Below are 12,116 nucleotides of genomic sequence, written 5' to 3'. Positions count from 1 at the left end.
TTAAACAATGGTACTCACTCCCATATTATTCTTCTATGTTTAACTTTGACGTAGGCTTTGCCTTCTGTAGAAATGCAGATTATAACTACAGCTCGCATCGGCCTGGATGTGGGTATGAGGTTTAGATCTGGGGTTTCAGAGTAGAAGTTAATGCAGTCCTTTGTTGAACTCTGCCCACAGATGCGTAAATGTCATTAAGGTTCAGGGCGATGAAAACAACAACGTGGAGAAGAAGCTCATACTGTGTAGAAGTGAAGCCACAGCTCTGTTGTGGTGCACAGCACAATGTGTTGTTAAAGACTGAAGATTACCAACGCGCCACGTCTTGCTGCCCTGCTGTCTCTGACTGGACGTCAACATGACACCACAAAGACCAGTTAGTCGCACAACTCGTCTGTCGCTGAAGTCCCAGAAATAACAGAAGTCCTGTACACATTCAGTGGCAGCAGACGACGTTCAGTCAGCACAAACTCACAGCAGTGAGTTTAAAATAGTTTCTGCAACCAAACAGAAACAGAGGTTTAACACTCACGCTGTTACTGGACAGAAAATGTAGGTTAACAGGATCATGAAAGAGGAAGGCAGCGTTTATGGTTTGCAGACATGACTTAAGTATTGATTTATTCAGATTAAAACCAGACTTAAAATATATGTAAACATGTTAGTCTGGTTGAAATCTTAATGAAAAGACTTTGTTAAACTTGGACTAACAGATCTAGATAATGTGAGTTAAATTGTCTGTGTTTATGGTTTTCTGCCCACGTGAAACTGTTGAAAGCAAACCCAAAGTAAATTAATTATCAGACTTCCAAATTTCTATTCCGCATTTGTAATGAGGAGTAGAAATGGACTGAGATATCAGATGCTCCTACAGTTTGAGCATAAAAACATGGTCCTGAAGTTAAAATGTATTGTCTGCATACAAAAAAAGCCTGAGAATACCATCAGCTTTACATTCTCCATAAATTCTCCCTTCCTTGTAAACTGAGGCAAAGATGGAAGTCCAGCTAAACGTCCCAATCCGGATCTATCTCACCGCGAGTCACTGCTGTACATGGATATAAACTGCTTTGGATGTTGTTTTAGCAAATTTGTCCCAGCAATTCACGAAAGTCAATAGTGTCCTTAAATATATGGATTTAATCCGTTATTAAGGCTTGCTCTGTCAGTGGCTCGTAGTTTTTTTTATTATTATTATTATTTTTTAAATCAATAAACAGTCTTATCTAATTACCAGACCCTGTTCCGAGTCTTTGTGCTAAGCTAAACTCAGCTAGGCTAAGCTACGCTAAGCTAAGCGGCTTCTTATATTAGCTTTAACACAGAGAGGAGTTATACCAGCTCCAATCAGGTTCTTATTCAGCAACTAAACGACTGATCTAGCAGCTCCTGCAAATATAAAGATGGGCTGAACTCCGCAGCATCGTTCAGCTCTAACACAGAAGCACAATAATCTTAAATGTTTGAACAAAAATAATGAAAATATGAGGCCGACATGTTTTTTTTCTAGTAAAGAAACCTGGAGTATTTACAATGAATTTCAACAGAATCTTTTGGGACTTTGTACAAAGAAGTACATAACATTTCAAAATATCATAACTTCAGTATTGGCAACAGAAAAACACAATTATTATTAGTCTCAACGTTTCCACGCCTGCTGACCGCAGCAAATCGATCAGAAAAGCTTTGATTAGTAAAGATACGATGGACGTTGGGGTAAACTTTCAGTGTCCTGTGCAGGAGGGGAAAAGTTTGTGGATTTTCATTAGACTGGTGATTGTGGGTGAAAAGGACAATATACTGGATTCCAATAACTAAAGAATATTAAAGCAGGAGATTCAAACAGATCAGATTTATGGTTGTCACCACAGCTGCGGTTCTTACAAACACTGTTTTTAATAAAGTGGGAGGCTGGTCTTGCTGTAACTTTGATCTGGTATGGGCCTCATGTGGACGCTGACTTGTGGCTCTTCTTTCCTTTTCATCAAGCACAAAGACAAATATGACACTCGGTGAGTCTTTGTTTAGCGCTCAGAAAGGAGGGAAGCGTTTCTTCCCAGGGCTGGAACTGCAGACGTTCAGGAGGAGCTTGAGCGTGTTGTCTGTCTCATTTCATCTCGTTTCCCTGTAGATGACGGAGGGCCGTCTGTGCCAGGTTCACCTCCTCGATGGCAGGAAGCTGGAGCTGTTGGTTCAGGTAACCTTTCAGTTTCACTTCATTTTCATTTGGAGCTCTCGCACACGTCCGTTTGTTTTCCTGCTCAGTAATTTGTTGTGTTTTACAGTGTTGTGTAGACATGATCTGAGCTCCTGTGCTTTATCTTGAACTTTCCAGCCTAAGCTGTTGGCCCGTGAACTGCTAGATCTAGTGGCCTCACATTTTATCCTGAAGGAAAAAGAATATTTTGGATTGTGCTTTATAGATGACACGTACGTACATTCCCTCATGTTGCAGATATTTTAATGACAAAATAACTCCACACTGACCAAGAAGCTTGTTCTTTATATCATTAATAAGACAAATTTAGCAAAACTATATTGCAAATAGGTGATTGTTTTTTATTTCTACTCAGTGGCCAGAAAAACTGGCTTCACCTGGATCATAAAGTCCTTGATCATGACTTCTCCAAGAGCTCAGGCCCTCTGGAAGTCCAGTTCCTTGTGAGGTGAGTGCTGTCACTGCAAAAGCTTTCCAAGTGTGGAGTAGTGCTTTATTTAAAACAACAACAACTATGCAGACAATTCAAAATGGCTGTGTTGTATATAAACTGCTTTGCTGTAAGTGATAGAAACTGATTTTTTATACATACATGGCGTCTCCCAACCAGCAGGTGGCAGTGATGGAGCACCGTTAAGGTTTTGTGAAATGCCAAACCAGATATAATAATAATAATAATAATATTAACCAGAATGTTTTGCTGTGTCGATAATGCTGAAACACTGAGAAATGCATTGATATTCTTATTCAAGTTAGACGTGCTGACCTAAAATAAACTCCTCACAGGTTTTATATTGAGAAGATCACCTTCTTGAAAGAGAGTACAACAGTGGAACTGTTCTTCCTAAACGCTAAATCTTTAGTGTTCAATGTAAGTCTTTTTTAAATAATTGTTTCTCACATTTCTTTTGGATATGTAATTATATTGAGTTACACACTGTACAGCTCGTTTTGTTAGAGAGTACTCGATAGGCTAGAGATCAAACATTATTCTTTTTGGTAAAAGTATTATGTTTGACTGAAAACTTGTGAGCAGATTCTATGTTGCACAGGTTATGCACGCTGCATAAATTTAATATTCATTATAATCCTATTTATATTTCTATATCTGTTATTCAAACTTACACTGTTATTGCTTTTTATTTCTTTCTGCAGAACTGATGGGCATGCATGACATTTTATTTATAATTAACTATGTATTTATTCAGTAAACTTTTATTTATTCAGTAAAGTATTTATTTATTTAAACCCAAATTTCCCTAAAATCTCTTTATGACTAGATTTTATGAGCTCTCATCCAGCTGTAGAATGCTGCTTTCAGGGACTATGCGAAAATTGCAAGTGCTAGTTAGTGTACAATATTAAACTACCCGAGTCTAAAAGCCGGGACAGGTCATAATGTTTTTATTACAGGACATATGCATATAAAGTATAAAATTAGTCCATGCTAATTTGGGAAAATACACAAAAAATGTTATTTTGTCGTAGCCTATGAGTTCTTGTAGTTGCTACTAAGAATAGATAGAAGGCAAAGATACGAGGACCACGTGAAGGCAACACAGGATCAAACGTTGCAGTCAGCGCAGTTTTTTTCGCGGGGAGAGCAGACTGGTCACCATGGGAGACGGAGACTGTTGAACCTGCTTTCGGACCGTACCACTTTTCCGAGGGGGGTCCGACTTCAGAAAGGGTCTTAACGTAATATTCCTATGTACGATGTGTGTTTCGCTCTTTATTTTAAGTGTCGACATAACTCGGTCGCAGACTAAACGTATGAAACACTCTGCACAGACAGTTTAAATCACCAGATTTCATCCTCGGCAGTGGTTCAGTCGGTAACGGTGGGACCGAGGTACGGACTAGAAGTACGGGACGGGAAGGCTTTCCGTCGAGTCAAGTGTCTCAGGCAGGGGACGTGTATTTATTAAAACCTTACCAATTTTTGTGTCTTTCGATGACAGGAGACCATCGAAGTGGAGAGCGAAAATGTTTTCAAGTTAGCGGCATTCGCATTGCAGGTAAGAGAGTTTATCGCAGCGTCTTCTGGCCAAAACGTTGTCACCCTGAACGAGAATGAGGTCGGTCGGTCGGAGGGGCTCGAAACATTTAACAACACTTTTCTCAGGGGAGAGCTTTAGTCAAAGAAAATAAAGCTTTTAGGTACATTACCATCTAAAATAAATACGAGCTTCTGCTTGAGGCGGAGTTTGCATTGAGCTAATAGTCAAACTTGAAGCTTTAAAAAAGTTGATGGTCAGTCGTGTGACGTTGCTTTTGTGCGGATTTTGCAGGTTGCTAAATTCATCTTTTTTCCCTTGTAATGCCCTTACCAACTGCATATTTTCCATCTGTTTTAAGGAGGCCAAAGGAGATTATACCAGGTAAGAAGTTACTACCTATCTGTTATTAGCTTTTAATGATGTGGAAGGTTTGACTTAGAACAGATCTCCCATTTGAAATATATTCAGATCATTACATACATAAATCTATTCAGAATAAATAAAAATCAAAGGTTATCCAAAGAAAATATGGCCTCATGAACCTGCATGGCTTTTTTATGGCATGTTAATGAAAGTATTTTCTCATTAATCTGTGATGTGTTTCTTGCAGCCTTTAATAAGTGCTCAGTATATGATTAATATCTCTGTTAAGGTACAACTAGGCTTGCTCATATGTGATTTTTCTTTTCTTTTTTGGTTGTTGTTGGACCTTCCTCGAGTTAATATTGGCCTTGATTTTGCTTGTGACATTGAATTGAACTGCTGGCTCGCTGCCATCCACATGGCCCACAAAATGCCTCTAAAGTCAAAAACCCCAGTTTTCCTGTTCCAGTATTGTTGGTGAAGGCAGATGTAGTGTGTTTATACTGTCAGCATGTGGGAGACAGTTCACTCCGACACGTTATATCCTGTCATGTGTTAATAAATGTCACACACCCTGATCCATCAGCTTGTGGGTTACTCGTCCAGACACGGTGACCTCTGACTCTGGGGGAGATTCTTCCCTGAAACTGTTCAGCAGTGGTGACAGTGTTTGTGATCCGGGCCTTTGACCTGCCGATAAGGTGTGACTGAGCAGGTTGAAGCAGCTGAGCCCGTGTTGTGTCTGTGCCTCTAAAGGCCTCTGTTTCCATTATGCAAACACAAAGATTTGTGCACTGTAATGAATAGCCTGTGTGTAGCCTGAATGGTGACATATGCAATGCTGAAAATGCAGTTTGACCTCTTGTCCAACCATTGCCTTTGTTTTCTTGCAAAAAGAGAAACACAGCTTGGCAGCATCTGCTTGTGCTTATTAAATCATCTGTCATTTACAACAACGATTGGCCTAAAAACAATCAGTTTATTATGGCTTCATAGCAGCGCTCAGTGTTTTCATTTAAAACTGCTTTGCAGCGATGTGTACAGGGTGAACTTTAGTGTCACGTGGGTGTTGGGATGGGTTGTACTTTGTCCCGACTGAAAGAACAATAAAAGACAACTAGCCAACAAATCTGGTGGAATCGGAGCGTGTGGGAATTCCTGCAGGTTTTACATCTCCTGCCTTTTCAGATTCTGGCCTCTAGATATAAAGTGTGTCAGACTTGTTTGATTTTTCTTGACAATGATTATATCAGCCACACACCCTAATATCAAATAGTGTTGTTGAACTAGTACATCCCCCACCATCCTGCAGCAGTTTTTCTCTTCCTTGTCCACAGTCTCCTTTATTTCTTCATCTTTGAGAGAGCAGGCCCAGGAAATCCCCTCGTGAAGCACATAATATAAACGTGTCTCCTCCTCCCTGTATCAGCTAAGGGTCCCAGAGCGGTAAGATTAGTGGTGGAGAAGTCGGGGAGCTCCTACAGCCTTTAAGAGGGATGAGCCAGACCTACTGTCCGATTGCAGACAACTTGGCGTCAGAAGGACTCAGTGCAGTCATGTTGTGGTCGGGTGGGCCAACCCCCCACTGTGGGCCGAATTAATGCGCCATCAGGTTTCTCATTGTACTTGTCCTGTGCTAGAATTCCCTCGGCTAAGTCAGTATTGTGTTGTATCCCACGCTGCAGTACTTATTTACACTTTATTGCGCTTCACCACCTCCAGCTGGAAGCCACAACTGAACACAACAAGTTGCAGTTGTTCTCTCGGGGTCGAATGAAGAGATTATGGAAAACATAAAACATATCTGATTGATGTCTTTAATTATGGGTTTTCACAGCTACTGTGTTTTTTCTGCTTGTGTCGTTGTAATCACGTTTAAATATAAGCTTGAGACATGGTTTTTGTTCCAGTGTGGATTAACGGCTTCAGCGTGAGATATGTTCAGTATTACACCCAGTTCATCCACAGTTCTATTTGCAGGTGTAGCCGGTAGTTAGTGGCTCATTCACAGCAACCAGCCTCTCGCTGCCCCCCCTCACAGTCTCAGCCTGTGGAAGGGCTGACACATGAGTATTATCTCTCCCACACTGGGCTGTGCCAGCTTTAGGAATGGCCCCCACGCTGCAGGAAGATAACAGACGTAGTAATGAGTTCCAGATTGCTGACGCGGCAGCACGGCTGCAGCGTAGATCACCCCAACAACGCCCGGCCCGGCTCCCCATAAAACGCACACCATCAAACGTGCAGCCAAGTGCCGTGGCAGCAAAACCCAGTCAAGCAGGGAGAGCTGGCTTCAAGTGCCTCTCTGCCCTTCAGCAGCTCACTCTTATTTTTGTTTAGTAAGCTGGTTCACGGAACTGGATCATTATGGTTCTGTCCTTCCATGTCGGACGGTGTTCGATTCCTTGTTTTCAAGTGGAAGAGTTAAAAGTGATGCCCTTCAAGGCACTTTAAGGTCAAATGGCTGTTAGCTTAAGATCATCCAATTGTCTTGTTTAGTCATAATGAGGTTATTGTTATAGGCTTAGCGGAGGTTGTTGTAATCACTTTATATTATATATAGTCTGACCTTCCCATCAAAGACCTGTCTGAGAGGCAGAAGGCCTTTTTGTAAAACCACTGGGCCATCCAATACTTTTAAACGCAGGCAGAAGCTGCCAAGTGCTTCTGAAAGGCTTTTGTTTAGATCCTCATTGAAGTGAAGCCAGAGCCATGTTTGTCTGGCAGGAACTGTAAATCCAGTCAGATCGGACTGAGTCATAGTTCATTATCACCGAGCCTGACGGTAGCAAACAGCACAAGATTTATCATTACAGCCATTTGTGGGAAAAAGCGACCTGCTGCGTTCATCATGTAGGATAACGGATTAACCTGTGAAAGTGAATCTGGTTACTATAGTTAGTAATTAATTATAATAAGCTGTTTGTTGTGGTCCTATAATATTATAGTTAAATGTAATTATAAGAAAAAGAAAGAAAACTTGTTCAGTAATTTAAAAATGGATCATTACAGAGTATTAAAGTTAGGTAAAGGCAACCTCATGTGGGTAAAAACACAAAAACATATTTTACAATACACACTGCCACACCGCTTCCATGGGAATTAGGACAAGAAGCAGCCATGTGCTGCTAACGAAATACACTTCAGGGGCAATGCCAAGGAGGAAAGACATCAGCAAGGATCTTAGAGAAGCAACTGTTGATGCTCAACCATCTGGGAAGAGTCATAAGGTCATTTCCAAACCATCTGGAGTGAGAAAGATCATTTAAAAATGGAAAACTTTCAGGACAGGATGTGGAGGTTCTCAGTTAGCGGGTGTTTAGGTCCATGACAGAACAACAAGGCTGATCTGAACAAACCAGCAGACTCCTGAAACAGTCGACATGTCTGCTCATAATTCACATTTCTATAGGCGGAGAAGACCAAACAAAGTATAAGCACAAAGACCTCGTAGCTAAGCACGGTGGTGGAGGGCTGATGGTTTGCAGGACCTGAACACCTTGCATGCACCGTCTGTTTAAGGTTGCCTGACATCATGTCATACAACAAGAAAGATGCCAAACACGCCTTTTCATTTCCATCATAGTGGCTTAAAATGCTGTGGAGGAGAGCTGTGCATACATGAAAGCCCTATGAGCTGAACACCATCACGTAGAGAGAGCAGTAATTCCTCAGTGACGCTGTAGACGCATAATATTCAGAAAGTTATTACTTCAAGTTATGGCTCCTAAGTTTTGCTCTACAAGCTATTAAATCATGAGGTGTCCTTTTTACCTTAGTTCCTGTTCAACAAACACACAGTGTGTATTTAGCTGTTGAGAAGCAGAAAAGAGTTTTATTTCCATTTATGTTCCAATAGTAAAAGTTTAGAAATGAGTGATGGTGTCCATTATTTTTCACACCACTGTACATGTTGCAGAGAACCTGCATGAGAGGCTGTAAAACATTTCCTCCTCCGGATGAATTAAAGGCTCTGCATGTGTCTTTGTAAATGAAATCTGGCAGGACATGAGTGAAGTCCAGTTTAGTCCTGGCAGGCAGTGCTTCTCTTTATTGTATGTATAAAAAAAGATGAAACGTCTCAGCAGACTCTCCACCTTTTTCTAAAAGAGAATGAATGTCCTGCCCGAAGAGTGAAGTTCACACTGAAAGAACGTCTGGAAATATAGATTCTCTGCACAGTTTTAGACTTTGGCTTGAGATTCTTGTGCTGCTGTGGAACTCAGATCATAAGAGAACTAGAACAAGGTTTTAACGAGAGCATCAGGAGCATCACAAGTTCTGGCTCAACCTCAGCGACTCTTCCAGTCAAGACAAATGAGAATAAATATGTTGTTTTAATCTCAGCACTGACACCGCCACATCAGACCTGAAGCAGCTACCAGTTCTGCCCACCAGAGTTCTGAGGGAGCATCCATCTCTTAACTACTGGTAAGACCCCTGAGCTGCTGTCACGGCAGAACACCACAGAATCAGAGTTAATCCCATTCATAACAACACATACATGCAGTAATGCAGCTGTCAAGTAGTAGTAGGAACACTGACAATAACAATAATACCATAATATTCAGCATGCATATGAGTGTGTTCGGAGCAGCAACCATCAGCTTGTGATGACTAGGACTCCTCCCTATTGAGCACCATATCCTTATATATTGATTTAGATATGTGGAAATTTGGACGTTTGTTCGTCCCCCAGCCCGATCCACAGCTCCTCACAAGTTACTCTGATCAGAACATCAAATCCTGAGTTTTCCAATTCCAGATAATGGGGGTTAAATGTGGTGTTATTTTCTAGATCCACTGTGGTCTTGTTATAAACATAAATGGGCTAATTACACGAGTGTCTGGACTGTGTTAATTCTCTCGTTAATAGAGCACCGGGGGGTGCTGACCGCATCAGGTTATCTGAATTGTTGCTGTTTGTCCAGGCCACATGCACATGGTCTCTGCTCTTGGTCATCTGAGGCTGCTGCTGATTCTCATGCACATTAATCACTTTTACATCCTTATTAAAATGGCAGTCTAATGGTGCATGGTGGTGACATCTTTACGTCTGTTAGGCTGCAGTGGGATGTCAGTGTCTCTGTGCTGGTAAGAAATGACCACAGTAGGAAGTAAACGGGATGCATTTGCATGGTTGGAAAATGAAAACCATCAGCAGGCCGGTGGGTCATTTTCTGCATGAACAGACAGAATGTGCTCAAAGAAAGAGACTCTCACAACAATCCCTTGGTGGCCACAGCGTGTTACACTCGATGGATTATTCATTAAATGCTTTATCCTTCCTTCCACAGTGAGGACAGAGTGGTTGAACATTACAAGAAACTGAAGGGACTGACCAGAGGACAGGCCATTGTACGGTAAGTGTGATAAACATGTGACCCTCATTGCTTCTGTTTAGCAGCTCTTTTATTCAGAACCCCTAGCCCTCCTTCAGGACTTCCCCTTGGACCTCATGACTGTTGTTAAAAGAGGTGGCTGTCGCCCAGAGGAGGTGCTCCTGTAGTAGGCAGCCTGCCAACCTCTGGAGGGGGTTTTTTCCCAGGACCTGATGATTTGTGCCCTTGGACTGATCAGTGGATTCTCCCTCCCTCTGTCACAGCTGTGAAACAAATCGATCGTGAATGACTTCTCAATGACCGTAGCTTGAATCCCTCTCTGTCTGTTGTAGTACAGCCACAGGGGGACAGTGATGTTAACCTGTTCCTCTTTCACTGCAGGTATCTGGCACTGGTGGAATCGCTGCCCACATATGGAGTCCATTATTACCCAGTGAAGGTAACAGCATGAGTCATACAGTAGCTTAGCTGGGGCTGAAACCTAGCCTGTTAGCTTAAAGTGTAAAACATGGAACACGGTGAAATTTACTCATATGAGGCTGAATTTGCTCTTTTCACTACTAAACTATGAAGAAATGCTGCTAAGTTCTCCACCAAAAATAAAACGCTGCCTTCGTTTCTGGTGAAGCTTTACAAATGTGGAGGAGCGTCGTCAGAAAACCAGGCCGTCCTGGAGAAGATCCGTCCACGTCCAGGAGACCGTCCTGGAGAAGATCCGTCCACGTCCAGGAGACCGTCCTGGAGAAGATCCGTCCACGTCCAGGAGACCGTCCTGGAGAAGATCCGTCCACGTCCAGGAGACCGTCCTGGAGAAGATCCGTCCACGTCCAGGAGACCGTCCTGGAGAAGATCCGTCCACGTCCAGGAGACCGTCCTGGAGAAGATCCGTCCACGTCCAGGAGGCCGTCCTGTAGAGAGACTTGTATAACAAATAAAAATATTTTTAAAAAGGAAAACATGTTTTTGGCACTGAGCCCGTGTGGTTGAGCAGACGGCTCATACAGGCTACTGAGGCCACACCTCCTCACGCTGCTGGCACAGGTTTGATTCCTGGTCTGGCTTCTAGAGCTAAAATAATAATATCTTTAAGAAAATGAACTTTTCCTCGTGAAGTGTTGAAATTTTATACATCGAGCTCATACGGAGACACCAGCTGGATCCCTGGAAAACACGATGCTACAGAGTGAAACAGAGTTCAGGGCAAAAATGCTAAAAACATAAAATGGATTTCATTCATTCTACTTAACAAGCAGATCTAAACTGAACTATCACTAACTTGGAGCTAGAATTATTTTCCTTTTTGCTGCAGCTGAAGTAGCATCTGGTGTGTTTCTGTATTTAATCTAGTCTAATGAGACCATCTAGCAGCTGATTCATCCGTATGAAGTTTCTCGTTTCACACTCACCTGACTTTTTTCCTGCCAGACCTGATTAAATTAAAGGGTCTGAGAACATCAAACAGGCTTTCAGACTTTTTAAAGTCTCCTCTTGTGTTGCTGTGAGCTTAATGGGGTAATAGTTTTTCTAACAGGCCTCCCACCAGTAAAGCTTTCTCTAACGAGTGGTGGTGTGTGTTTTTGTGCAGGACAAGCAAGGAATACCGTGGTGGCTGGGAGTCAGCTATAAGGGCATCGGCCAGTACGATTTGCAGGATAAGCTGAAACCCAGAAAGGTAAGTTAACTTTTTTTTATATCTGCCACAAATATCTTAATCATCATTTGAAAAGTAATGAATTTGATACCACATTTTCTTGGGGTTTAACTTCTTGTGGACGGTGTAAGTATACACCTCTTCTGGGAACAACTTTAGGGTGTGGGCTTTATAAATAAACTTGGCAAAGCTTCCTAACAAGTGAAATTTAACGCCCCAGATAAACGTATGTCTAAAATACCTACATTTGCAACAGAAAAGCAGCTGTCATCTCCACATTTCTCATTAGCAAGTTAATGATCCATCCAGATTGTAAATCGGCATAATTAAGACTCTGGTTCTCATGCCAAGAGGAAGAGGAACACACATGGGGAAAATATTTTGATTGTCACTGTGTACTTGCTGCACTCAAGGCTGTAAGAGAGAAAGCAAACAGTGAGGATCAATATTAGCCAAAAGGAATGTAAAACCACGAGGACTGGAAAACAGCTGAGACTGATAAGGTTTAAAGGGAAACGGACCCATAATTTAATCCTGACTGC

At 41.9% G+C, this 12,116-nt stretch overlaps 1 protein-coding gene across 4 annotated transcripts in view; it reads left to right on the top strand.

Annotated features, from left to right (window-relative positions):
* frmd4ba (FERM domain containing 4Ba) overlaps positions 1–12,116 on the top strand; it is a 64,344-nt gene that overhangs the window by 23,293 nt on the left and 28,935 nt on the right. For all 4 annotated transcript variants that reach the window (XR_006009700.1, XM_041979632.1, XM_041979634.1 and 1 more), the window contains exons 2-11: positions 2,132–2,197; positions 2,336–2,430; positions 2,574–2,666; positions 3,005–3,089; positions 4,180–4,236; positions 4,577–4,599; positions 8,929–9,012; positions 9,879–9,944; positions 10,305–10,362; positions 11,509–11,595. Coding sequence is in view for 3 of the 4 variants with exons in the window: in XM_041979632.1 (XP_041835566.1) it covers positions 2,132–2,197; positions 2,336–2,430; positions 2,574–2,666; positions 3,005–3,089; positions 4,180–4,236; positions 4,577–4,599; positions 8,929–9,012; positions 9,879–9,944; positions 10,305–10,362; positions 11,509–11,595 (714 nt within the window). In the remaining variant the exon portion in view is untranslated. The remainder of the gene's footprint in view (positions 1–2,131; positions 2,198–2,335; positions 2,431–2,573; positions 2,667–3,004; positions 3,090–4,179; positions 4,237–4,576; positions 4,600–8,928; positions 9,013–9,878; positions 9,945–10,304; positions 10,363–11,508; positions 11,596–12,116) is intronic.

This window comes from Melanotaenia boesemani, chromosome 3, assembly GCF_017639745.1.
Source record: "Melanotaenia boesemani isolate fMelBoe1 chromosome 3, fMelBoe1.pri, whole genome shotgun sequence".
NCBI lineage: Eukaryota > Metazoa > Chordata > Actinopteri > Atheriniformes > Melanotaeniidae > Melanotaenia > Melanotaenia boesemani.
This window is presented reverse-complemented; position numbering and strand designations above follow the sequence as displayed.